Source organism: Hermetia illucens, chromosome 4 (genome assembly GCF_905115235.1).
Source record: "Hermetia illucens chromosome 4, iHerIll2.2.curated.20191125, whole genome shotgun sequence".
NCBI lineage: Eukaryota > Metazoa > Arthropoda > Insecta > Diptera > Stratiomyidae > Hermetia > Hermetia illucens.
This window is the reverse complement of record NC_051852.1, coordinates 114,679,181-114,707,016: the sequence shown is the minus strand read 5'-3', so window position 1 is coordinate 114,707,016 and position 27,836 is coordinate 114,679,181. Positions and strand designations below refer to the sequence as shown.

General features: G+C 44.9%; 1 protein-coding gene across 1 annotated transcript in view; it reads right to left on the bottom strand.

Annotated features, from left to right (window-relative positions):
- Positions 1–3,129: 3,129 nt before the first annotated feature.
- Positions 3,130–27,836, bottom strand: part of LOC119654957 — a 37,299-nt gene continuing 12,592 nt past the window's right edge. The window contains exon 2 of the mRNA XM_038060615.1: positions 3,130–4,740. Within this exon, the coding sequence (XP_037916543.1) occupies positions 4,375–4,740 (366 nt within the window). The 3' untranslated portion in view covers positions 3,130–4,374. The remainder of the gene's footprint in view (positions 4,741–27,836) is intronic.

The following is a 27,836-nucleotide window of genomic DNA, read 5'->3' as shown; positions in this document are numbered from 1 at the left end:
AAAAACTAACAGGTAAAAAAAGATTCGATGCTCTTTCTCATCGAGTACTCTAGCCGCGGCTGCAAACTCCTTACCTGTTTAACCCTGTAATTTCTGAAGGACTCGGAATATCGGAAAATCCCTTTGCCCACATATTCTCCACTATATATAGACACAATTCATGCATAAAAAAAAAATCGATTTCTCCAACCCGGCACACGGGATGACCCCCTTAAATTTATTTATTTATTTAATTTAATTTAACGGACAATAAACAGAGTAATTCCAATTAAAACTATCTAAAGTAGAAAAGTTAAAAGGACCAAGCTGTTGTGCGTTGTAATTTCGGCAAAGCCTAGGAATCGGAGAATGAAAGTAGACGTCGAGCTCTGCGAAGGGCACGTTGAAATGTCTGCGCTACGTGTTTTATAAGACGCAGGCCGGCAGGTGATGTCGTCAGTGGTGGAGCAGTTCATCAAACCCGAGGAAAGTTTAAAAAATGTGCATAGATCTAGATAGGATCTATGCTGTTGTAGGAAGGGAAGGTTCAGAAAGGGGAGGCGGGAGGAGTAGTCCACACGAGGGAAACTTTTCTTAAAGAAGAGGGAACGAGTGAATTTACGTTGCACACTTTAAGGGCAAGACAATCACAGTTGCGGGAGGGTGACCAGATCACGGAGCAATGCTTCAACGTATTTTTCACGAGAGAATTGAAGAGAGCTAAGGAGGGTTGGATGGAATCAAAATCACAGGAGGAGCGAAGTATAAAGCCTGACAATTTTGCTGCTCGATTGATGACATCGAGGCAATGGGTGTCAAAGCGGAGTTTATTGTCGAAAGTGACTCTGAGGTCTTGAGTGGAATTTAAGCAGGATAAGGAATGTCCGTTAAGAGAGTAGGAGAAAGAAGTGGGTGAGGATTTTAGGGAGTAGCACATAGAGTGACACTTTCTGACGTTTAGCGCTAAACCATTAGTCGAGCACCAACGAACCAGAGTGTCCAGGTTAGGTTGAAGGGAAATACAGTCCATAAGCGATGATATAGCGGAAAACAGCTTAAGGTAATCTGCATAGAGCAAAGAGGGACAATTAAGAGGGGAGGAAGGTCGTTAATAAAAAATAAAAATAATAAAGGACCCAGAATAGATCCCTGTGGGACGCCAGAAGAGGGTGAGAAGGAGCGGGAAGTACAGCCTTCCAAAGAGACGCGGCAGGATCGGTTGGAAAGGTACGCAAGCCTTTATGGCTTGTTTTTTACATCTTGACGGCATCTTGTTTTATACAAGTGGCATGGGAACATTTAGAGACGAGAGTTTGGATAGAAGTATCTTGTGATTTACAGTGGCTTTAGCGAAGTCTGTGTAAATGGTATGCACTTCTTGCCGTGAATTTAGACATTTGGCGACAAAGTTGGTAAAGTCAAGCAGGTTGGAGGCAGTGGACATACGTTTAACGAAGCCGTGCTGCTCTTCCACTATGTGAAGTGGGTGGACAGCCAGTCGCTGATATATCTTTCCAGGAATTTGGAGCAGGAGGAGAGGAAGGAAATGGGACGGTAATTCCCAGTAAGCGTACGATCGTCACTTTTGTGAATGGGGATGATGAGAGCCTCTTTCCACAAGCCGGGCAAATGATTCTCTTCGAGACTTTTGTTGAAAATAAGAGATAGGGGAAGGGAGATGGACCAGTTTTGAACAAAAAGAGATTTGGAAGACCATCGTAGCCAGGTCCGACATTGGCATCAAGTTTTCCAATGAGGTACTTGACAAGGATAGGGGTAAGAAGGAGAATGGTAGGCGATGCGGGGCAGGCTACATCCACTATCGGGAGGGATTCGGAGGAAGGAGGGGGAACATAGACTGACGAAAAGTAGCGGCAGATTAAATCACAAGATGGTTAGGGGGAGTTAGCTGAGAAGTCAGAGAATTTAACTGGGCAGGGCACCGAGAGTTGCGAATGTGGAACCAGAAAAGTTTCAGGTTTCCGCGCTTTGGTGAGTCTTCCACACTGGACAAATATTCGTTTTTGGATTTACGTATTAAGAATTTGACCGAGGAACGAAGAGATTTGAAAAAAACTAAGCCACCATCGTTTCTAGAAGAGAGGAACTTCTTGCTCGCAGTCTGTTTTTGACGTAATTTTTGTGTGAATTTCACTGGTGAACCAGACGGGGTAAGAGCGTAAGCACTTAGGAGGGGAGGGAGCGTAACAAGGAAGAATATCAGATAAAATGGTATAGATAGTGTTAAGCGCTTGGTCACACGTAAATGGACAGAGGGGGGACCTAGTTGATTGACGTTCGGGCTAAGTTCAGACCTTCGAAGTTCGCCTTACGAAATTTGAACTTGGTAGGCTTGCGAGCGACAGAAGGGTGGATTCGGGATATCTGAACATCGAACTCGAGAGCAGGATGATGGGCGTCAGGGCCAACGTAAGACGGAGCATGAAGGGATTGGGAAAGACAATGCACAGGAAGGTTAGAGAAGACAAGGTCAAGAGTTCGATCTAAGTGGTTTCTAGAAAGGTTAAACTGGACGGCGCCACAGGTGTACATGAAAGTGGGTAGAGGAAGGGAAGGATGGGTCGAGTTACTCGGGAAGAAGGGAAGACAAGGAGTAATGGGCCAGGAGAGCATAGGAAGATTAAAGTCGGCACAGCGGATGAAAAGAAGTGATGGAAATAAAACGATTAGGACCTCTGATAATCTGTCGAAGAAATCCTCGTACAGAGAAGGCGGGCTTAAGCAGGGAAAATATACACACGATATGTCTATGCTAGAACCCAAATGTGCAAATGGTCATCCTTACATAAGATAATCGCTTCAATATATATTCGATTTTGGTTTCCCTTTGGGGGATTTCTAGAAGCCGGCATCCTTACGAGTGAGGTTTGATTCAAGTGAACTGGAGTGGGCGCGTTTCCTGGTAGTGACGTTGTAGGGTATCAGGTGAAAATGGCTTCCAGCGCTCGTATAAGTTAGGATGTTTTGAACTTGTGTTCCGAATGCAATCAATGCAAATCGCCTCATCATGGCTGATGTCCTCTTTCCTAGAACCGTACCTAGCTTACCTGGGTGAGAAGACCTTGCAAGTCATAACGGAACAGTAACACACCATGAATATTTAATAAGAAATATGTATTTGCAAAAAAATGGTAATTTCTCAAAAGGAGGAACATTTACATACAAAGTAGCACTATATCATAATAATGTACAATAATTTTGTTTCGAAAAAAGGAATCCAAATACACGGACGCGGGAACATTACACACTATATAACAATATTCCATAATTTATACATATTTCATTTTCATTTTCTTATAGCCTAGAAAAATGTTTAAATGTTCTGATAAGCAGCTTTCTGCGAAACTTTTGTTCCTTTATCTCCTGGATGTCTTACGTAGTCAGCAAAAATATACTCTGGCTCCTTGCAAACTCCCAGAAGTACGTGTTCGAGTAATAGAGCTTGAAGCGACTCAGCGGCACTAGTATGAGCACTCAATAAATTAGGATTAACTCAATAGCGCTATTGTTCCTCAGCCATACTTTTTGGATCTTGAGCTGTACGTGAATCTTTAAAAATGTATCTTGAACGCCACGCCATGCCAGGTACTCGTTTTTGAATAAAACACATAAATTTAATGTACGATAATGCGGTGGATTCCTGAATTCATAAATGTACTTACATACGATACTTAATACAGGGTGGTTGCGAACTATTTTTGATTATGGCTGTATGATCCCAAATAATATGCAAGTGTTATTCAAAATAGTATCTAGATTCATTTGCATGTGCAGCTGTATTGGGATTAAATGGAGCTAAGTTAACTTGATTATAATACGTTTCAGAAAAAAGGTCTTGACAGGGGGACTATAATGCATATGTGACCACAAATCCCTGGCTATGAGCCAAACCGAGCATGTACGTTGAATAATACAATAAATAAGAAAAAAACCACAAGGAGAAGTTCGTGATGAGAAAATATTCAAATACTATGTTTCCTGAAATAATGAATTCTAGGGGGAATTTCTCCATAGTTGAGTGAAGCTGATTTCTTTGATTTGCTTAGTCCTTTTTAGAAGTTTTCTCTGTGTATTTTCTAAGTATATGTGAAGATTAGTGTTGTAAGCTTTAGAGTTTGTGTTGTGAGGTTAGTACCCTGTATGCCATACATTTTATTCTTTGACCACTTACACGTAGTATTAACTAAATATTTTGGGATGGCCACTGTCAGTTTCCATCCCCTTAGGACGTAATAATTACTTTCATTTCATGACCTTCTTCGTTCCTCCTAAAGCATTTTGAAGAAAATTTGATTTTCACTTATTCTCATAATTTACCATAAGTTTTCTTTCTTAGTTTGTTATTAGCTCGTTATAATTATTTAAAAAATAATTTTATTTTTCATTAGTGGACGGCCATTGCCTTTTTATGACGGCAAAATGAGTCATTTGAAAAGTGTTAGTTTGTTGACAGCGTCGCTCTACAAAACCCGTCATACAGTAGCCCATATTGTAGTCTTCCAGGCTTATATTCGAATTGAGGTAGAGTTTGAAGTCTCGGTCGCGCGCCTTCTTTTTAAATGAGCCTATAATAATGAGCGATCCTTTTTCAGCGGATATCATTTGAGCTTTTGTTGAGTATTTTTGTGTGGCTGTTACTTCTTCGATAGTACAGCGGTTCGGTTGCCACCAACATGGAGTTATTGTCCAGTAGGAGGATGTAGCGTTCCGGGCCCAACTTTCTTCCGGGTAGAGGTGAATCTGGAAAAAGAAATTTAGAAGTTTAGTTTATTGGAAATTTGATTGGCATAGGTTGGCTTTACTAAGAGTACAATGTGAGATACGAAAGTGCAGAAAATAAATATACGTGGCCAATGTTACTAGCTTGGTGAAAGCTAGGGCCGTTCTTAGATAAATGACAAAAGTCAAAATATGCTTTCGAATGGCTTATTTTACGACAACCCCTAGGATCAATAAGGGATAGATCAGAGCGGCGTATATTCTACAACGATTAGTTGCATGATTTGTATGATGAATCCACTGTGAGTTAAGAATTACACTCAAAGTTTTCAACAATGCCTCGGATAGGGACTGATCTCACGGTTACAACCTTTGGTTATCGAAAATGGACTATGGTCTCTGGAATGTGCGCACGGTCTTCGACAACGGTAGGGAGGATCCCCTGAATGCTTGCTTTCTCCAGCTCGAGCGAGGATTCCAACTATATAAGTTGAACATTCTGGATCTGACCGAAATAAGACCGAATAGGATTCTGGAGAGTACTATTCTCCCTCTTCAAACTTGCTTCATGGCAATGTGCTTTTATACTTTGGAGAGCCAAGCGCGGTCTTGGCGACCATAACGATAATACTGGCTGCTATGTGGATTTCGATAGTTTCCACCACCCCATCATTGGTGGTATATCATTCAAACACAGAGATTGCCATACAGTCAGTTGGGTTGTATCCAACCACTTTGCGATTAGTAGTAGATTCAGGAGGTGTCCCCGGGATATGCGTAGCAAAAGAGGCGCTAACATTGGCATCGAAAAAGATCATCATCTGAAGGATGATTACGTCCGCTTTTCTGTTGCGCCCGCCACTTCTCGCAAGGTTGTGAGTTGAAACTCGCTAAGTTCAACGTCGACCGTTTGTATGATCCAGTTATCGCTCGACAGCGGTGGAGATGTCTTGCTGATCGGACGGTAGATACACTGAGCGACCCGCCTGAGAATATCCATGACTAGTGGACTGCTATCAAAAATGATTTTTTCTCGGGTGGGACGTCATAAGATCTGGCCAACTGTGGAATCATGTAAACTGGTTCCTGAACGAAAGGGGTTGAAGGTTCTATTGACCACTGCGGATGATAGCGGGCGTGACGTGCTTGAACTCCGATGCCGTCCGAAATCCTAGATGTTCAGGGTTGTGTGCGTTGTGATAAGAGGGACTTCGTTATTGCGCTTGTCACGGAAGCGAAGCATGTCGCAAAATGCAATGGTTTCAGAAGTGTATAGCACTTCACGAAAGAAACGTGCATGTAGTCGCAAACCTTTTGATGGTCCTCTGAGGGATTTTAATGGTCGACTCCTCACCCACGATGATGGGCAACGGTGAGGTGGAGAGTTCACTTTACCACGATTTTTAACCGTGTCACACCCGGTGAGGTGCCTCTTATTGTGGATGAAATTGCTAGTTATCGTAACATGCGGATATGGACTGTCCCCCAAGCAGAAGAGAAATCATTTCGGCCATTAATGCACTTAAATGGAGTAAACCTGATGGACTTCAGTTACTGTAGATCAGCTATTTTCCCTCGTACGGAAATCCTGGAAATCCGAGGCCTTTCTCGGAGAGTGGAAGAAAGAGATGATCGTTAAAATTGAGTGTGACAGTTGAAGACGAATCTGCGTCCGCTCCGCCGCACAGAAAAAAAATTCGAAAGCTTGATCGAAAAGAAGTAGACTGGCTTCCGTACCGAATTCTTTAGCGGGAACCACATCATTTTCCTACGGATTATTTTGGAACGGTCTTTCGAGTTGACATCTTCAGTTCACCTGCCTTTCATCGGTTTCGAGAAGGCTTTCAACAGCGGGCGAAACTAATAGTTATTATCAGATTTGATGGCACGAAATGTCACGTGCTACACCGAGGTAAAATCTCAGAGGAATTTGAGGTCGAAACCAGAGCTCGTTGCATCTTGTCACCGATATAGTTTTTCCTTATTATAGTTGATGTTCTTTATACGGCCCTGTCCGGAAAAGGTGGTCATTTCTGAAAAGCCTGGCCTACGCTGATAACATCTGTTTGGTCTCTCACATGGTCATGAACCTTGGCCAATGTCATGATTGAAAGAGAGAGAAGTAGGATTTGAATAAAAAAAACACCAACAAAATCAAGGTTCATAGTCCGACAGGTCATCGCGCCCTTCCTATCTGTATTAATGGGGAGCGTCGATCAATTTGTATACCTAGGAAGCATGGTTTCCAACGGTGGTAACGCATTGGATGTCGCCCGTCACATTAACAACGTTAGATTCGCTTTCGTTGCCTTGTCTAAAATCTGGAAATGCAGTTATCTCAACATTAATATCAAGCTGAGACTGTTCCGTGCTAATGTTCTTCCTATGTTGCTAAATGAGAGTAGCACTTGGAAAGTGTTTTCACTGTCACTCGAAAGTTTCGAAGCCTTCGTCAACGGTGGCCCTTTGGTGTGGTTGACGTGGAAGGCGCTGGGACCCGATGGTTTTCCGGTAGAGGTACATAAATTGATGCTCCAATATAGGCGTGACCTATTGCTTGGCGCGTTCAACGGATGCCTGTGAGAAAGCATTTTTCTTTCTCGTTGGAAGGTGTAAAGTTGCCGTTTTTATACCGACCATTTTGTATGCTTGATACTGCCGGGAAAGTGCTCATCAGAAGTAGACTCGCTGAAACTATACGTGTTGTCGGAGACTTATTCTTACTGCAGTTTGGCTTTAGAGTCGGAAGATCCATAGTTGATGCTGTCATGCAAGTTGTGGTTGCCGCTCGTCGAGCGGAGGCACATAACCGCTGAGTGGTGCTCGTGACGTTAGAAATGCCCGTAATTCCGTAAGATGCATAGACGTTCTGGACACAATAGGCACTACTATCTATGCGCCGAGCTATCTCTTACGGGTATTGAGAGATTATCTGACGAATCACTCCCTGCTCTGTGAGATGCTAGAGGGTCAGAGGTGGATGGAGGTCACGTCGGGGGTAGCGCAAGGATCCATTCTAGGGCCGGACCTCTGGAATGGACATTATGATATCCTACTGCGGCTCGACATACCGGAAGAGTCGCGCCTGGTCGGTTGTGCAGGCGGTGTCTCGGTGCTTGTTGCTGGACGCACAGTCGAATAGGCGCAAAGCGGAGTTGGTATAGTGATGCGATCGGTAAGCAGATGGATGACTGCTCATGGTTTCAACTTCGCAGTGGAAAAAACCGAAGTAGTCATTCCGAATAAATGAAGAATTCCGACCGAGCGTCCCATATCGATCGGCGAGTCGAAAATCAAGTCAAAACCAACGGTAAAGTACCTTGGACTGACTCTTGACTCAAAGATGCGCTTTTTCGGGCAAATCAAAGCAACAGGTTCTTACGCGAGTTTCGGGATGAAGTAGACTAATTGCATACATTGGGGGTCTTACTTCTAGCAGGTGACGTCTCCTGATGAGTTCAACGCAGTCTATCTTGCTCTACGGCGAAGAGGTATAGGCTGACGTTCTTGGCAAGGAGATATATCGTAAGCATCACGCGTAAGTACAGAGACGGGGAGCTTTGTAGGTTTTGTGGGCGTACCGTACTGTCTCTGAAGTGACGGTGATGGTGATTGCGGGAGTGATCTCCGTTGTTCTTCTTGCTAAGAAGTATAAAGCCATATACAAGCGGAAGAAAGGTGGTTGCTCGTGAAGAATGGGATCGTACCCTAGATGAGTGGCAACTCTCTTGGCAAAATGAGACTAAAGGAAAATATACTATTCGGCTATTTGCAACTTAGATGCGTGGCTGAATCGGAAGCACGATGACACTGACTATTTCCTTACGCAGCTCCTAAGTGGGTAATTATGTTTTTAGTCTTATCAGCACAAGATTGGGAAAGCACGATCTTCTGATTGTGTGTTTTGCAATCGAGTTGTGGACGACGTAGTATTCTCGATAGCCGAGCGATCACCCAAAATTCTGTCAACGGCAGCAATAAAGTTATTAGTTGCCGAAGTTGACTTTAGTTTTGGGATCTTTGGCCTAGCGTTTAGGAGAATCTCAACATATTCTCTGGATGCGAATACGAATTGGGTCGACATTTCTAGCTACTAAGCTCCTCCTTATCACTGGGTCCATGGGGTGCCTTACAGTATTTGAGTTGTTTTTTGATTAGTCAGGACCTCAATGGAAATTTCGTGGAAAATTTGTTGCCTAGTTGGTAGAGCAACTAAATTATTATTCATTCTCATGCGGTACTGATTAACGACGCTTTGTTCCTGAATATAACTTCTTATAAGTTCTGGAAAATGAATTATGAACACGTCATGGAGTCGATGCATGTACTCTATGGAATTCCGTTCTAAATCTGTCACACTAATGGGCGTTTAGCTGGTTTTTCCAAACCATACGACGCCTATGTTCTCTGTTTCTGGTTGTTCGTGACATAACCGCTAAAACATCCAAGGACGAAGAGCCACTCTGTTGTTGTTGAGCGACTCTCAACCGTGTTGGGTACTGTCTTTGTGTCTCTGAGGTACCATCAATATAATGTAATTAGTACCAATTTCATTCCATGAGTAATGAGGAATAAGTCAGTCCTGCAACAGAGCCCCAAAATGGTCCAGAGGTAGGGAACGTATTTGGTGGGACCTGATTAAATATAATGTAACGTCACTGCAATTTATCCGACAAGCGCGTCGATTCCATTACTTCGGATTAAATTTTTTTTAAAGGAGGTGTGCTCCCCCAGAAATGGGTTTCAGAAGACGAATGCAAGTGGCGGTCAAAGCGGTGGTTAAAGGCCTCAGGGCGAAATATAGATTGGTACCCACGATGGAGCATAAAACCCGGGAAACACCTTATGAACCAACACCAACAGCTTCACTTCCAAACCCTAATTCCACTTCAACGCGGTGATCGCAGACGGAGAAGGATGAAGGCAAGTTTCACGCGCCGGGGCAAAGTGTACCAACTGGTCTTCCAGTTTGGGGGTTGAGTAGGGCTGACAACCCTATCCAGAAAGCCGATGTTACGAAGCCACAGAAGGAACCTCGGACAGGAGAAAGTCCATCCAAACGGCGAACCTGGCAAAGTCTTATCAAGAACTTCGTCGAGCGGAGAAACGACTTCATAGATGGGAAAAGGAAGCCTGGGAGAACCAACCGGCCTGTGAAAGCGAAAAGTACTGGGAGCAACCGTACCAGGCGCGGAAGTTTTACTAACAAGTCATCAGGATGAGGCATTATACACCTTGATGCTCATTCTGCCATGACAAAGAGGGAAAACTGATTTCCGACAGAATGGGCATAGTGGAGTGATGTGTTGAGGGTTGATTTTGATGAACTGCTCAACAACCAAAATAGTGGCGAGTTGGATGTTCCGCCAACTGAAGACGACGGACAAATGTTGCTACCACCAAGCATAGAGGGAACAGTCCGTGCAATCCACCGGCTTAAAAACCGTAAGTCGCCAGGAGTTGATGGAATTACAGCCGAATTAGTTAAATACGGAAACGGCTAACTATATCAAGCGGTTCATCAACTGATGCTCAGTGAATCAATGCCTAACGACTGGCAACGAGGCATTATCTGTCCCATACACAAAAGGGGGAAATCATGCTGCAATTATAGGGGTATCGCTTTGATGATTACCATCTACAAGATATTCTTCTCTATCTTACTAGGCCGGATAGCCCCATCCTAACAGAACATCATTGGCCCATAACAAAGAGGCTTCACTCCAGGCAAATCAGCAAGAGATCAAATTTTCTCTGTGCGGCAAGCGATGGAAAAACTTTTGGAATATGTCCATCAGTTGCACCATCTTTACATCGACACCTCCAGATGCAGATGCAGATGCAGATGTAAATGCGAGAGGCACCATCCTCTCCAAGTCCACCCAATTACAGGCCTATGCTGACGATATTGGTATTATGGGAAAAACAACCCGAGATCGAGCAGCGGAAGGAACAACATTTTGAGACTGTTGAAAATTTCTCCTATCTAGGATCGAAAATCACAGCCGATAACAGCTATGACGAAGAAATTCGTGCACGGTTGTTGGCAGCCAACAGAGCCTATTTCAACTTACAAAAACTGTTTCGCTCAAACCGTCTCATCGTAGGGTCAAAGCTGTTACTGTACAAAACAATGATGTTGCCAGTCCTTGTGTATTCCTCGGAGACCTGGGTTCTTGGTCAAATAAATTCCGATCGAAGAATCCTCCGAAGAATTTTTAGCCCCTTACATGACAATTCCATATCCTACATAATGATAAAATGAAATCTATGAACGATACTACGGTGGTTGTGGATAAAATCCGGTTGAATAGGTTGCGGTGGGGGGTCACTAATCCATATGGATGATCATTCTCACCGGAAAGTCTACAAGGGCAATATCCATGGTAGAAAAGGAAGACGGGACAGACCCCGCCTGGGATGGCGTAGGTTAGGACGCCAGACAGCTTATAGGGAGGTTGGACCTCGGCCTAAAACCGGGATGTCTGGAGTTCCTTACTAAGGCAAGTCTAGACGGGTGCCGGTCGTAGCGCCGTTGATGATGATGAATACAGATTGAAACGTTCTTGTTGTCTGTGGTTACATGCTTGGTCGCCTTCGTTATTTCCGTGGTTGCTTTTGATGGCAATCGTTTTTGATTTCGAAAACATATTGCCGCGTTGGCCAGGGAAAACCAATGTTTTTGGAAGTTTTGACTAAATCAAAATAAAATGTCGGCTTCATCCAGGAAGGAGGTCCTCCATAAAATGAGGTGGTAGAGACGCAATGCGACTTTACAATGCCGTTTCGATTTACACTCCACAGTAGAAAACTTAACTAGTACAATTATGAATTAACTGACATTTGGTTGGCATATCTGGGGCCCAGATGAGGGGTCAAAGCAGCATCGAAGATTTTTGGAATTACCTGAATAACCAAGCAAAATAGAATGTTTTAATCACCTCTATGCATTACTGCGAATTACATACCCCGGTTTTGTTTCGAAGATTATTGAGGAGTTACCCACTGAGGAAGGTAACCAAAGCGAAACCACAATAACAAAGGAGGATCTGCTGGAAATTTGCCACGGTGGGTGAAGGAAAGCGAAGCGGGGTGTTTGATGGTATACCAAATAAGGCTCTCTTTTAGGTCGATCCTGTTTAGATGGGATCTCTCTTTCAGCATAACAATTCTAGTAAATATCGTTGTACAGGGTGATACACTTGCTAGACATGATAGGAAAAATGCTGCAGAAATTAAAATGATCCGTCATACACTGGTCTAAAGCGTAATCCCCTATATCAGTGTCAACACGTTTACCGGGCAGGACGGTCAACTGAAACTGCTCTGTATCAGCTGACAGAGGTACTACGGGACGCCATAGAAACAAAAGAAATAGCACTGTGCGCGTTTTTGGATATCGATGGAGTATTCGACAACACATCGCATACAGAGATACAGGATGTCCTGAGCCGCAAAGGAGTGGGAAACACCCTGGCACTCTGGATAGGCAAAATGCTAGAAAGCAGACCAATAGAGGTACAAACAGGTACAAATTCTATTATCATGAACGCCACTCAAGGCTGTCCACAGGGTGGAGTAGGGGCAAATATGAAGATACCCTATGTGATAGAATCCAAACTGGATTAAGGGTTACTAGTGCCTGGTGCAGGAAGGTGGGACTGCGGATGAACCCAACCAAAACCACCATAGTACCATTAACTAGGAGGCGTAAGCTGGATCATCTGAGAGCCATAACATTACATGATATGGAGGTGAAACGAGAAACAGAGGTCAAATATTTAGGAATTACGGACCAAAAATTACTCTGGAAGACTAATGTCGGAAACACTTGTCGGAAAGCCACGAGGGCTCTGATGACTTGCAGATCCATAGCAGGAAAAAAATGGGGTTGCAGCCCGAAGATACTACTTTGGATATATACTGCAATAGTAAGGCCAATGATTACCTATAGAGCGGTAGTCTGGGCAGAAAGAACCCAACTCAGCACACAAGCCAGGGAATTACATAAGCTCTAAAGGTTGGCTTGCATGTGTATCAGTGGGGCAATGAGGACATGCCCAACGGCATCCCTGGAGGTCCTTCTGGGATTATCCCCTCTCCATCTGCATATACAGATGCAGGCAAGGAGATCAATATTCAGGATGGCCTGTAGTATGAGTGAGGCGGGGAGCTGCCTAAATCGAAGGAAAATTGATATTCTTTCTAGGCGGTATCCCGAATTACTGATACCGAGGGATAACATGAAAACCAGGTTTCACTTCGATAAGAAGTTTGAAACACGTTGGAGTAACAAGGCAAACTGGGAAAGCGTGGCTGCGAAATACGGCTTAAATCAGCAACTGATTACTTGGTACACTGACGGATCCCTCACAGTGGAGGGAGCGGTTGCCGGTGTCATTGGTCCAAGGAAAATGTACTTTGAGCCAATGGGCAGGTACACTAGCATATTCCAGGCGGAAATATACGCCATAAACAAATGTGCCTCCTTTAATCTGCAAAGGAATTACAGAGGGCAGAACATAGCTATTCTCACCGATAGCTAAACAGCGATCAAGGCACTTAGGTCCAACTCTAAACTGGTATGGGAATGCCTTGAGAGACTGAATACACTCGGCTCGTCCAACAAGGTCTTTGGGTTCCAGGCCATGCTGGGTTGGAAGAAGGGCGCAGGGACGCCTTTATACGGGTCAGAACCCTTCTCTGGATTCGGAAACGGTTTCATGGCTATGAATCTAAGAAATGAAGAGAAACGGTTGAGGCAACTATATTGGGCGGGCCTACCGGGGATGAAGCAGTCCAGGGTGCTTATTGGGGGATACGAACCCATGCGCACAAAGGATTGCTTAAACCTCACCAAAAAGAACCTCCGAATCATAGTGGGAATTTTCACTGGTCATTGTCGGCTGAACTATCACCTAGGGAAGCTAGGGATATCTACAGACACTGCCTGCAGGTTTTGTGAGGAGGAGGACGAAACCTCTATACACGTCCTTGGACAGTGTCCGGCACTTGTGCAAAGTAGGTCGAGACATCTGGGAGAACACTTAATACCAGATGCAAAGCTGAAACCTCTGGAAGTGGGGAACATACTAAAGTTCCTAACGGTTACAGGCCTGCTTGAGATATTATGTTCAATAGGTACACTATAACCAGCAAAAGGGGCACAATAGTTCTTCAAGGACGCGGTGCGACTTTCCCTTAACAGAATAATAATAGCCGGTCCCAAGCCCGGTTGTGAAAGGAGGAGGGATGAATAGCTTCAGTATGAATGGCTGTACGCCACCGCAGCGTCTCAGGGGGTAGGTGAGGAAAGTGCAGGAACTTTGCAGTCTTGCAGATTACTCACTAAGGAAGCTATCTCAATACCTGGCAGCTAGGGATAAAATGCACCACCAAAAATGAGAAGAAGGAGAAATTTAAGGTCCGGTACGGGTAACTGGCGGGAGTCGTCTTACTTGGTGACTGGGTCGGGCTCTCGTAATGGACAGCACGGCGTCGAAACCGCTAGTCGTGGGGCGGTTCGACGTCTAGGCGCCACGACCACCCGGAGCACAGCTCCACCTGCTGCAGCTGTTTCGCCACAATGTGGCGACCACTTCAGCAGGTTCGCGTAGGAAGCGGATGAAATGGACTGAATGAATGAACCTCTTCATCATCCGCTCCTACTACGAAATAACGGCGGGGGCGGGTACAACATCTTACCGGCCCTTGTTGCACCAGAGATTCGTCGAGCGTTTCCCGCAATTCGCGCACGTGACTGTGCAGTGAGTCGCAGATCGGTACCGCTTCATTACTCGCAGCGACACAATCCCGGCTACCATCAGGGAGCGTGTTCGACTTGAAATCATCGGGGAAACTGGTGATCGAGAGTCGATGGGGGCAGAGGCGGCGGCATCAACAACACCACGCCGCACTGCAGGTAACAGTTTCAGTACTCGGCGAAGCACTCTTCTCCACCTTCCAGCTAAGGTTTCCGCTGAAGTTCGGGACGAATTCCAAAGAGCTTGTATATAATTCTCGGATATGGATCCTTTGCATAGACCAGGTATTCCCAGGCTCTGACAAAATGGATCCACCATGGAAAATTCGTCTGGAACGTCGGCGGGACTCACTAAGGCAGGACATTGCTAGACTGATTCAGATCAGCACTGGCAATGCCAGCCGACGGGTGAGAAATAAAGTGCAGAGGGTTTACCGGAACTATGCCATGCCCTGTGAGACACCCGTTGTTGAAATTCTGGACACACTAAAACAGAAACTTTCTGTCATATGCAGTCGGTTACAACGGTATGGCGAAAGTTATTCCAGACGTGTCCAGAATGCAACATACGCGAGGAACCAGCGGAGCTTTTTCAGATCTCTCAACGAATCCCAACAGAGCACCCAGACAATACAGTTCTCGGTGACGAAAGCGAAAGAGTATTGGAGTGGACTTTGGGGGTTACCTGCCCAGCATGCTGAGTGGATCACCGCCGAAGGCACCCGCCATGCCAATACACCTGGCATGAATTTTGCGTATGTTACCGAAGAGGAAGTTCGACGAGCCATAAACATCTCGAAGAACTGGAGGGGCCCAGGTCTGGATCGGGTGCTAAATTTCTGGTATAAGAAATTTACCAGCGTACACAGTCGGTTGGCACGCAGTATAAATGAGGTCATGAGTCGGCCGGAGGAATTTCCACCTTTCCTCACTGCGGGGATTACCTACCTTATCCCTAAGAAGGACACGGTGCAGGACTCCACAGACACAAGACCGATCACTTGCTTACCAACCCTCTACAAATTCATCACGTCCATTATTAGTGGAAGGATCAATGCGCACCTCGAGACCAACAACATTCTGTCCGAGGAGCAGAAGGGCTGCCGAGTTGGGTCAAGGGGTTGTAGGACAAGCAACTAGAGGCCAAAGAAACCTCTTGAGTTGCTATATTGATTATGCCAAGGCTTCCAATAGCGTTCCGCATACGTGGCTAATCGACATCCTACATCTGTATCGCATTGATCCGAAACTAATAAAGTTTTCGGCGACAGTCATGGAAGGGTGGCATACCACCTTATCGGTGCGTACATGCTTTTACCTCAGAGCCCATCCGTATACGGAGGGGCATCTTCCAGGGGTATTCGTTGAGTCCTCTTTGGTTTTGTATGGCACTGAACCCCCTTTCATGGCTACTGAATGATGCTAGAGGGCATGGTTTTGCAATAAAATATGGCCTACGTGCTAAATGTGAACTGATACACTTGATGTACTTAGATGACATCAAGCTGTATGCTGGTACTGACAACCATCTTAGAAGTCTGTTGCGAATAATAGATATGTTCAGCCGTGATATTCGGATGGAGTTTGCACTGGTGACCCCCACATCGAAGCTATGACCGAAACAGACTTCTACAAGTACCTAGGAATTCTGCAAGGAACCCATGCTCGAGTTGGTGATCTGAAGGAAGCTCTGCTGTCCGAATTCCTGCGACGTGTAAAGCTGGTGCTGAAATCGCATCTCTCGGGGAAGAACAAAATAAGCACGTTGAATGTATTCACTATCCCTTCACTGGCTTATGCATTCGGAATATTGCCGTGGACGAAGACCGACCTGGAAAATGTCCAGCGGCGGATACGGACAACTATGTCCAAATTCCGAATGCATCACCCAAAGTCTGCCGTGGAGCGGATGAACCTGCCTCGTGACATCGGAGGTAGGGGCGTGGTTGACGTGGCGGCACAACATCATCGCCAAGTCGACTCGCTGCGCGCTTATTTTTACAGCAAAGAGCAGGCGAGTCGCTTGCATGCGCCTGTCTGTAAGGCAGACTGTGGGCTGACTCCACTTAACTTGAAGGATCGATCTTTCAATCCTCTGAGTGGGGTGAAGTCGGACCAAGAGCGGATCGATGAATGGAAGTCGAAGACAATGCACGGTAAACACGTGAATTGTCTTTGGCAGCCATTTGTCGATTTGCATTTGTCGAACAGATGGCTGTGTGCTGGGGAGCTCTTTGCTGAGACGGAGGGGTTCATGTGTGCCATTCAGGATGGCGTGGTCGCCACCCGAGCTTATAAGATGCTCATCATGAAAGAACGGGTGGAGAACGACCAGTGCAGAATGTGTGGTTCGGCGTTAGAGACGTTGGACCATCTCATTTCTGGCTGTACTGTTATGGCACCGGTGCAATACATCACCAGGCAGAATGCTGTATGTAAGGTTATCCATCAAAACCTTGCATATAAGCATGGGCTGATCACGGGAACATGTCCGGTTTACCGATATGAGCCGCAAGCAGTACTTGATAGTTCTGCTTACAGCATGTATTGGGACCGGCAAGTTCTGACTGATCGCCATACCGCACACAACAAGCCTGACGTACTGCTAGTTGACAAGACGGGTCGCTCCGCGTATATTATTGATGTTGCTATCCCCCATAATAGCAACATTGAACGGAAATACGTGGAGAAGAAGGTGAACCATGAGCCATTGGCTCGGGAAATCAAAGAAATTTGGCATCTCGAGCGGGTGGTTGTAGTTCCCATAATATTGTCAGCTACAGGTATTGTACCTAAATCCCTGACGGCTTCCCTTGATGTCCTGGGACTTTCGCACAGTCTGGTTCAAACCATGCAGAAGTACACCATTCTGCATACGTGCTCGATGTTGCGGGGGAGTACTCGACGGATTCTCCCACTGACTTACCACCGGCCACCACCACCAGTGCCCCTTTAGTTTTAAGTAGGTAGGATCGTCCGAGCCTAAATGCTTGGCACTTAGTGCTAGTATTAGGTAAAATCCGGCATCTGCCGAGATTGTGATAACTCGGAAATAATAATACATTGGTCCCCATTATTGAGAGAAAATTTGAGATGGATAAAAAAGAAAAACGAGGAAAATGTCGAATTGCACTTGCTTAAGTTGGATGACATGGTGGAGAAAGCAATTAGGAGTGAAATTTTATGCGCAAGAGGATAGCTAGAGAACCATATTCAATATACATAATAATACTTGGGGGGGGAACATATGAATAACTGACAGAAAGTGAGCTAAGCAAACTTCTAGGGAATAGATTTTCTGATCTGGAGAAATTCTTCTTCATGCAGTTGGAGGCCGTACAGGTAAGAAATACCCATTTATAAGAAAGGACAAACCATAAAAATATAGCTAGGGCCATGAGGATGCTCTATAAGAATTGGGGGAAACAAGAATTGAGTATGAAAACAATACAACCCAAGTGCCTATCCCTACGCTGAGGCAATTAAAAGGCGAAAAGTGAGTATTGCGTGCTCTAAAAAAGGGGACGCTAAAATGAAAGCATGAACGGGTATGCTGATGCTGAAACGATATGATAATGATGGAAGATGTGATTTGAGCGGAAGAGGCTACGTGAGAGGCTATTATGAGCAACAATAGATTGGAGGGAGGGGACCTATCTAAAGCTGGATTTAACCCCCAATGAAACATTTTTCGATATAAACAATGCAATGGATTCTATTGTATGCAGGCATTTAGATTGAAAGTAGCCATAATTAAATAAGGCTAATTTCGTTGGTTCAAATTATGTAGTCTCTTTAGACCACATTTAAATTTGGGGTCTCTGTAAAGAAGGATCCTTAAAGGCTGATGAACTTTACTGGGGCTTTTGGGATTTTTTAAACTCTGGAAGATTACAGAGATTCTGCATTTTCCAGGTAAGTAGCGTTTGGGAACCGTCAAGCATTCTATTGGTACATGTTCTTTCAAACTATTTGCACTTAAATTGAAAATCTATAAAATTTCCCATATAAATATAGTACACCCCATTCATTAAATACTCAGACAAGGTAAAATATTTTAAAAACGATATTGCAGCAAAATTCTGCAGCATAAAATTTATGGGAAGTACATAACATTAAACCATCCTTAATGAGCTAAATTAATTTATCGACCACATTGAAATTGCAATACAACCGGAACTCTCCACTTCTCCCCCACCCCCAGGACCAGCTAATCATTGTATTTAATCTCAGTGTTTATCATTACCGAATTGCATTCCAGATGACTGTTGGATTAAGAGATATTAAACATAATAAAGCCGCCCATAATCGAGTAGCATATTCAAACTTGGATGTGCAACTCCACTCGACACATAGAAGGACGCACACAACTTCCCAGAGCATTAACATAATTCACTGCACACTATCCAACGTCCAATCTCCGCATTCCAGGACGAAACTGTAGACTTTGTGAAAGGAGAGAAGGAAACTCATTGCCTGTAAATCTCTTAAGCTCCTTCTCAGTCGATTGAGGTCCATTTTATCCTTCGTGTATAGGATAATAGGGGGAGTAAGCTTTATGAGGGTTGCTGGTTGCGCGTTTCGTTGTGTCTCCCAGCGAGTTTCCAGTACCAAGGCTATCGTGAAAGTGTGGGAAACAAGCTGGAATATGTGCATATTTGGCATACTATCATTAGTTATCCAGATTGAGACAACGAGAAATGCTTTGAACACACTCTAAACAGCTAATCCCTCGCAATCGATTAACATTTTTCACTCCTCTTTGTCCGGTAACTCCAGTCTTAAGGCTCCTCAACTTTAAGGTGGTCAAGTCTTGTAAAACTCTCATTCATTGTATTGTGGTTTAAAAATATTGGGAAAACTAATTGCAAAGGACCTAGGATTGTACTCACTGCAAGGAAAGTGAGATAACGAATGGTCCAGCGCTCGGTGGTACTAATTTGATTGTTAGAGTGGAAGCTGGCTGAAGGATGGTAGTTCCTTAGATCCCGGGAACCGCGCGAATCCATTATTATATGATGAAAAGCAGGGAGCCATGAATTCTTATTCTTAGCCTGGTCTGGATAGCAGGATTATGGCCGAGTAAAATGGGACCATTAAGAGCCGTTCTTTTCAATGGCCTCAAGGTTAGAACGAATTAAGCAAAGTCGAATAAATCGTGTTCATAAAGATACGAACTAAGATGGCTCGAAGTTATAAGGATTATGAAGAAATTTATTGGATGGCTCCATTTATATGTTGATGAATGAAATTTGTAAAGTTTAATGAATTATTAGAAAAGTTGAAGGCAGGAGGTTCGTGCTAGCTGCACCACTGCGTTTTGGGTTCTTTTCACTTAGTATTTTAAAACTTTTGTCGAGGGGCAAGTATCGAGGAGCTGAAATAAGAACGTGATAGCCAGTTAGATCCTTTGTAGAAAAAGTACTCAAGAATACGAATAAATGTTTGAACAGGCAGATTAAATTGGACATCATTTATTTGAATGTTGGAAAATGTTCAAGTACTTCAAGGTTTAACTCTTTTCTGAAGCCAGGATGGACATTGAAGTGATTTCCAATAAAAGAGATTGATGCCCAGGTTAAAAATAAAGAAATTATGAACTGATCATCCTTAATCACATGAAGACCTTGACTGGGATTTACAGAGGGGTTGGAAAAATCACCATTCAAAGCTTCTTACCTTTGGAAGTTAACGGGAAAAAAGCAGATATAGTAGGGAAAAGGAAAAGGAGATAAAGGCGTCGTTAGTTCAGGACTAATGGTATAAAAGGCTATAAAATCGGTAACCTGTAGCGAGAGGAATAAAGAACAGATACATTTATAAGGCGGGAGAAAGCAATCCTCTTCTCCGTCTCCGAACAACTTAGACTTATGATCCCGACACTCGCCCGGATGGGATGGATAGTGGATCAACCATCAAATATACTGGAAACACTATAACAAGTGCAACATGGCGACGGTTAATTTTCTTTTATATTTCTCATCAGTGCTCAAAATGAGGGGTCTTCATTCTTACCTACGAGATTGTTCAGGAGCAGGAGGAGGACAAAGGCAAACTATTCTCCATTGAAGTGGATAATTGGTCGCAGGTACAGATTTGGTTGTATTCTAGTGCATGTAGATAAGGATATATGAAAAAATAAGGCTACAACCCTATCGAAGTTTCGTTTCGAATTCTCACATCGACTTGCCAAGGGGAGGAAACCAGTAGCGAAATAGATATATTGCTTAGTGAGGAAGAGAGAAGCTGGGGGACCCAGACGAACACATATGAAGATTTAAAACAAGCATCAAGTTAAACTGTGGTCTGTTGGGTAATTTGAAATAGATCCAGTAGGGAAATCAAAAACATGAACAATCCTCAAATTTTTTTTATGTTTTTTCACATTTCCTGCAGGCATTGTCCTGGCCACGTAACTATTGGAAACGAAGAGGTGAGTACTCTTTTGAATTCATTTTGAATAATGAACTAAAAAATTTACACAGCAAAACATTCGGTAACAAGTTCCAGGGAAAAGGTTCATTGATATGATCATCATCATCAACGGCGTACACAACCGGTATCCGGTCTAGGCTACCTTAATAAGGAACTCCAGACATCCCGGTTTTGCGCCGAGGTCACACAATTCGATATCCCCAAAAGCGTCCTGGCCTACGCCATCGCTCCATCTTAGGCGGGGTCTGCCTCGTCTTCTTTTTTTTCCATAGATATTGCCATTATAGACTTTCCGGGTTGGATCATCCTCATCCATACGGATTAAGTGACCCGCCCAACCGTAACCTATTGAGCCGGATTTGTCCACAACCGGACGGTCATGGCATCGCTCATAGATTTCGTCGTTATGTAGGCCCAAAAATTCTTCAGAGGATTCTCTCTCCCGAACACGGTCAATAGTTCGCAATCTTGACCCTATGGTGAGACGTTTCGAGCGGAACAATTTTTGTAAGCTGAAATAGGCTCTGTTGGCTGACAACCGTGCGCGGATTTCATCATTATAGCTGTTTATCGGTTGTGATTTTCGACCCTAGATAGGAGAAATTATCAACGGTCTCAAAGTTGTATTTTCCTATCTTTATTCTTCCCGTTTGGACCAGTGCGGTTTGATGTTGTTGGCTGGTTTTGTTTTCGGTTGCTGACGTTGCCACCATATATGATACTGGCGAATATTCTTACGAGTAATATGGTGGCTAATATCCCTTAAATGGGAAGTCAAACAGTGCGCTGCGGGATAGATTGATGCAGAATATGGCTCCCTTGGGCCAACTTTGTTCCTGCCTCTCTTCCAGGGTGATATGTGCTCTCCAGGAGCCAACCGTACGTGTACCAAGGCCGTTGGTTGGTTTTGATAGCCATATCCTGTACAAGGTGGCCGTTAATAGTAACAAACAGCTAAGGATCTAGAGTGGAGAGTCGGAAACACCTCCCTACCTCTAGGGTGTCATGCGCAACCGTGCCCATTGGATAGTTTGCTGTCGTAGGTAACTAACTATGACCCCGTACTTATGGAAATCAAATGATCACGTGAATAAAAAAAATTATTATAACCAAACAAGCGGGACGCCGTACCGGTCAACCAGGAGGAGGTACATCTCCGAAACACTGAGAGCTAACTGATTATACCCAAAAAGGGAGATGTTGGGGCGTCCAAGCAGTGGGGCCGAGGTCAACATTGGTATACTGCAAGGACTACAACCAATACAGACCACTACGCAACTGCCCCACTGCTAAAGCACGCTGGCGATCAGTATATCAGGACGTTTTGGAAGAAGACAGGCCTCAGTGGCGTAGGTGTCTTAAATGGGACCTGCGTTTATTTACAAGAGAGCCTGAAACCAGAGGAGGGGCTTAAGAAGGCTCAGGGCAGACCTAAGCCATCTTTACCAGAGCGAAGAAAACGGGAGCAGCGGAGATTAGCCCATATGAGAGGGGTGCTTCTAAGAAAATCAAACCTGAACCCAAGAGGAGTAAATTTCCGGGTAGGGCAAGGGTGGAAGGCAGGAATCAGGAATCCACCTTAGGCTATGTTAGAGTGGGTTACAGACCTCCGACTGGCCATACTGCCAAAAGCGTTTCCCGAGCAAATATTCACTCATGAGAAGCAGGAAACTATCGAATGTCGTCAGGAAGATATGCAAGGGATGGACTCAGAAGTTTGTGTTCGCACTTTCGACTAGGTCGCGTACTGTGGACTGCGTGACGGAGGGCAGACACTCCGGAGGGAGTTAGGCCTGTAGTTTCTAAATTGCTAGGCTGGGAAGGAGTAGGACTGTCGATATGTGCTGTGGATAATATACCGGGAACACAGTAAGTGAGAGTTCTTCTCCCTAAAGCCGTAGCGCTAAACACGGGAGATGTTATGGGCCTCCTAATTGCTTAGAATGAGGGTCTCTATATGCGGTTATGGAGAGTCTTCAGAAGCAAGGTGGTAGGTAGCATAGGCTCTACATGATCGCGATGGGTGATCAATCCCCGGGAGACATCGGGTGGAAAACCTTCCGGAGACTCCGAAGGAATTTCAGTTAAAAATTGGAGCCCTCTATGTCGAATCACAGAATAATCAGATTCTACATTGGGGGCAACTCCGAAATAAAAAGAATAATAAGGAATCGAGAAGAACGGATTGGGGCTCCAATGCAATGCATCGCTGCAAATTCTACTTACATGGCTTATGTGGAGTAGATAGATATGGATGTGGATAAGGCCCCGGCAGCGCGGGTCACTCCAGCAAGTCTGCTCCTGATGAGCTTTTCGAGCAGGAGCATATACGGCGGTCGGTATGCATACGGCAGTTCAGTGTCTTCTTTTTCTTTGCTGATTAGCGCGAGACTCAGCTTCTAGTGACATGCAGGTCCCGGGGGTTTAACGTGAGTACCTGTCGTGTAGGCATAATTCCGCGGTCCTCTACGGATGTGGATTGATTTGGAGATCAGAATCAGAGCCCTGCCATGGATGGCACAGCGGTACTGGTTTATAATGAGTGCCAGTGGATGCAAGGCCTATCTAACACCTACAACTAAGGGGTACGGCACTCGTGTTGTACAGCGCAACTCCTCGCTTGAATCCCAAGGAGCTCTGTCCGCGATGTAGGCATAATCACAACCACCATGAATTCCCACAAGGGGGTTAACCGCTAATAACCAGAGCGAGAGCACATCCTCCAGGAACTTTTATGGTACCAGACTCGGGTTTGGTCGCCCTCCTCGAGTACGTGGAGAATGCACAGCTTCTATTGATAGTTACGGCTTTATGGTTTCACGTGGGTACCTGTCTCGGGGACTTAATCCCACCGTTTTCCTTATACTGGTGAATGCGAGACCTACCTAAATCTCCACCGAACTAAGGAGTACGGTTCCCGTGTTAAAACACAACACCACGTCGAGGCCCCAAGGTCTCTGTTCGCTTGAACGTAAACAACAACCTCCATGAAGCTCTCACTAGGGGGCCAACTACGGCCGGCAAACCAGTGTGAAACAGTGTATCCTGGTACTGTGCCACGATTAGAGAGGTTCTGCTTCGCCACTGGTTTTGGTTAGGCAGACAAGGTTGGGGACGTCTTTCTCACCGCCACCGATGAGCACCGGCTTCTAGTAACAAAAAGAAATACTCTCCTTCAGACAAGTGTTGAATACACCGAATAGCAAGTCTAGTCGTTGGCGGAACACCAGTTAGTAAACTTCTGCCTTGATACCATCAGGGCCCGGCGCTCTCTTGTTTTTCCACTTGGTCGGCACTGGGTATGCAGGGTTTCGCAGAGCCTCGATTTTCTGAGTGACAAGTTTTTATCCCAACGATGGGTTTTTTTAAAGTAAACTCCTTATGGTCGGAAATTTTACTTACCGCCCACCAGTTCATCAAAGGCTTGTCACGGCTGGGGCACCTCTGGGGCATGGACAGCCTCACACACCGTCGTTATTGGGTTTCCTCCCCAATTTACGACAGTATCAGTTGCAACGATGCTATCCTTCATCGCGATTCTGCCTGTTACAAGGCTTCGACGAATTTCCCGATGTTCTCCCTTGCGACGTTCTTACATGCCGGATTGGTGCACGCCGAACAAGTAGCGTCGACCACTTCAAACGCGATGTGGTGATGATCACTTGCCGAAAAGTCTTCTAGGAATCGCCACCCGTCTACCAACGGCTAGCTCGATTTTCCGACGCAAAGCTATGTTTAGAGGATGCCGTCCCTTCGCAACTTGGGCGCCGGAGCGTTGCATAATCCGGTGTTTTAAAATTACGAGCTCGGTTCACACTGCCATCTCCAGGATCCGTTTCACTCTGGAGTCACTTACCAGGAATCGTGCCTGAAACGGGTGTTCTCTAGAGTATTATGCGGGCGGCCGAAAGTCCGATATGTTCTCATTCGGCATCAGGGTAAACGCTAGATAACGATATCTCTAAACACCGAATTCAGACAAAGCCATTCTCGAAACCAGATGGCAGCATACCCGATAAGTCGAGATGTCATAAAAACCGGGTTCATGTTCCGGTATTGCACGTTGAGTAGCACTAGATTAGCTTTTACCTCCGCAGAGAATCGTTAGCAACTCGTGAGCTGTTACACTCCGGTGCATGTTAATTTTTAGGATACGGATCATTTTAGTTGCGTCCCAACCCCTTCTAGTTCCGCTGTAAAGATTTGGACACCTCCAAGAACACGCAGTATATACAATACCCGCCAGCAGATACGTACGATCACCGCAGTGAACGCGATTTTAGCTTGCATTGCTGATCTTCGCTGGGTGACCTACATCAGAGGCATGCTGTTCGCCTGTCCGGTCCCTTGCAATTTGCTAACGTGTGTACATAGTCCTGGCACCTGCAGCACTTGATGGGGATTATTCGCATTCGCATTTCCATCCCACCGATGTTTTTGGTCTCAGCACTCATAGAAGTGATACTTATTCGGGCGTTGGTTACCTATGGGCATTCACACTTTATACCCTCCTCCACTTCGATCTTTTTTGTGAGCCGGTGCTCTAGAGAGCACATAGGCTCTAGACTAGAAACGAGAACGCTCTCCGTAGAAGCCCCTTAACGGCTTCGCACAACGTACTCTTGTTAGTCATCTTTGGGCCTTGTTCGACGTGGACTCTGTACCTTGGTTTTCCGTATGGAAGATATTTCTGCTCCTTTGCTTTCGGGTTTCAACTTCCGTTAATGTCTCGCCTTCCGTCGGTTTAATGAGCAGAGCCGACGGTCTAGTCCTTCCTCATTTTCCTCGTCTTTTCTGTTACTGGTTTTCGGTATGTAGCCTCTTTGTTCTTCCTTTTGCTCGTCTTTGCCTTCTTCAGGCACGTATTCCGTTTTCTGCTTTTCTCCCTGTTTGCTTTGCAGATCCGTTTGCACTTAGAGGTTATCAGCGAGAAGTGCATTTATTTACGTCTACCACGCGTCTTCCGCTGATGTTCACTTCCGCCTGTTGAAGGAGATGCGATTTAGTAGTTTCTCCAGTTCCATCAGCGCGTTTTTGATATCTTTGCTAACGTTCTTGTAGAGTAACGTTGCCGATCGCATACGCTTCACAACTGTCGCGCATTTCCAGATGCGCCCCTCCTTTTCGGCTCCAGTTAGGACAGTCGTCGGTATTTCCACTCGGCTTGGGTCCGAGGCCACCTGTTCATCGTAAGTTCTGAACTGACTGACTGTTTTTTTTCTGGAATAAGGACACTGCTGGGTAATTGGAGCTGCCGTCCCCGTACCATTTGGGCGTCTCCAGGTTACATCGGGTATTTCAGTCCGCGACGCCTGTTTCGCTGGCCGCTGCGGTGAGCGCCGCAGTCAGCTCTTTCTCCTTCTCCGATATTTCGTCGATGTTTTTAGTTTTGTTATGTTTGTTCTTCATGTAAATTTCACCAGCGTAATGTGTGGAAGGGTACCCTCGAGGACAAAGCCCCTACCCCGGGCTGCCGATCACGTCACAACTACCACCTTAGCAAAGCTAGTCTTACCTCACCCTAATGACGTCGGTAGAGAGCTGTCGACAACTTTGAGGACTCCCAGCGTACCCCAATATATAACGGTCTATCGCGGCTATCTATTGGCAGGTACGGGGGTCAGAACTACTTACTCGAGCATCCGTTAAAGATCGCTGACAAACCCCTGAGGCAAATAATGGGTAAATGCCAAGCATGTATAACGATAATAAAATGATTGTATTCACACAGAAGGGTGCATTCACTGTATGCTAGAACAATTGGAGAAATTTGGGAAAGCACTTAGTCCTTTCCACGATGTCATCTTTTGCAGCGTGCTAACGTGGAAAAGCCATTAGCGAAAGTCAATTTTAGCTATCAAAAATCAAAAGGAAATGAACAGAAACAGCAAACCTTAAAATGTAACCAAAGTTATAGTTATAGTATAGTTACACTGGTTGCAATGCTGCAGAGGAAGGGTAAACTTGGAAATGAGATTTTGTTGTGTTAATATATTGGTAAATGTGTCAATTATTCCCATAGCTCCCTTAGTAGCTGGCTAAGAAAAATTTCAATTTGAAGATTGAAAGGAACTAAAAAGGACGGATTAAGAATGTAATTGATATCAGTTTCCTCCATTATTATGCACACTTTTCTATTTAACCTTCCGAGAGGAAGTCGGGAACATTAACTTAAAGCCTCTTCAAGTTTCTAAGCATGTCAAACAAGACAAGGAACAAATTTAACTGAGGAAGTTTTTCAAACATTCAACAAGAATTCTTGGAAATTTTCATATCGAAGACAGTCGCCTCCTGCACTTCTGATACTGCGTCCGCCCCCTTCCGCTCAACATTTATTTTTTTCGCTCCAGTTTCATCAAAAGTCGATTTCCCTAGGAGAGTCCGTGCTCTTATGGTAATTGTAGACATGAGGGGGGTACATACTATACATCTCTGACTCGATAGCGTGAATAGCCAGTCATGCGGTCAGAAAGTATTAACCATTCTCCAAGTTTTTCTTGCAATTTCAAGTTTGCTTTGCCATAACTTAAATGCTCGGGAATTCTCTTATCAACTTTAGGGCCAAGTTTTTATCGGATTCGAAAGGGCGCGCTTTGCCCAGCAATTGCTCCGCTCTTAAGGAGCAGTAACTTAAGAACTTCACAAGTAACTTTTCCAACTAATTGGCTTTCCGCACAAAAGACCCATCCGACCCACATATCAATTTTTTCTTATCCTCACGGTTCGGCTAATAGAAATCTCTTACGCTCTAGGAAAACAATATACCCACCACGGGATTTCAACAGCTCAATCTTTTCGAAGCCAAGTACCGCCTGGAAAACTTTCCTCTTCACTTTGAAGCTCGACGAGCCAAGAGCCTTCCAGAGCACTTCTCGCTGTGCCCGACAAATCAGCATTCTATCGGGAATTTCTCATCAAA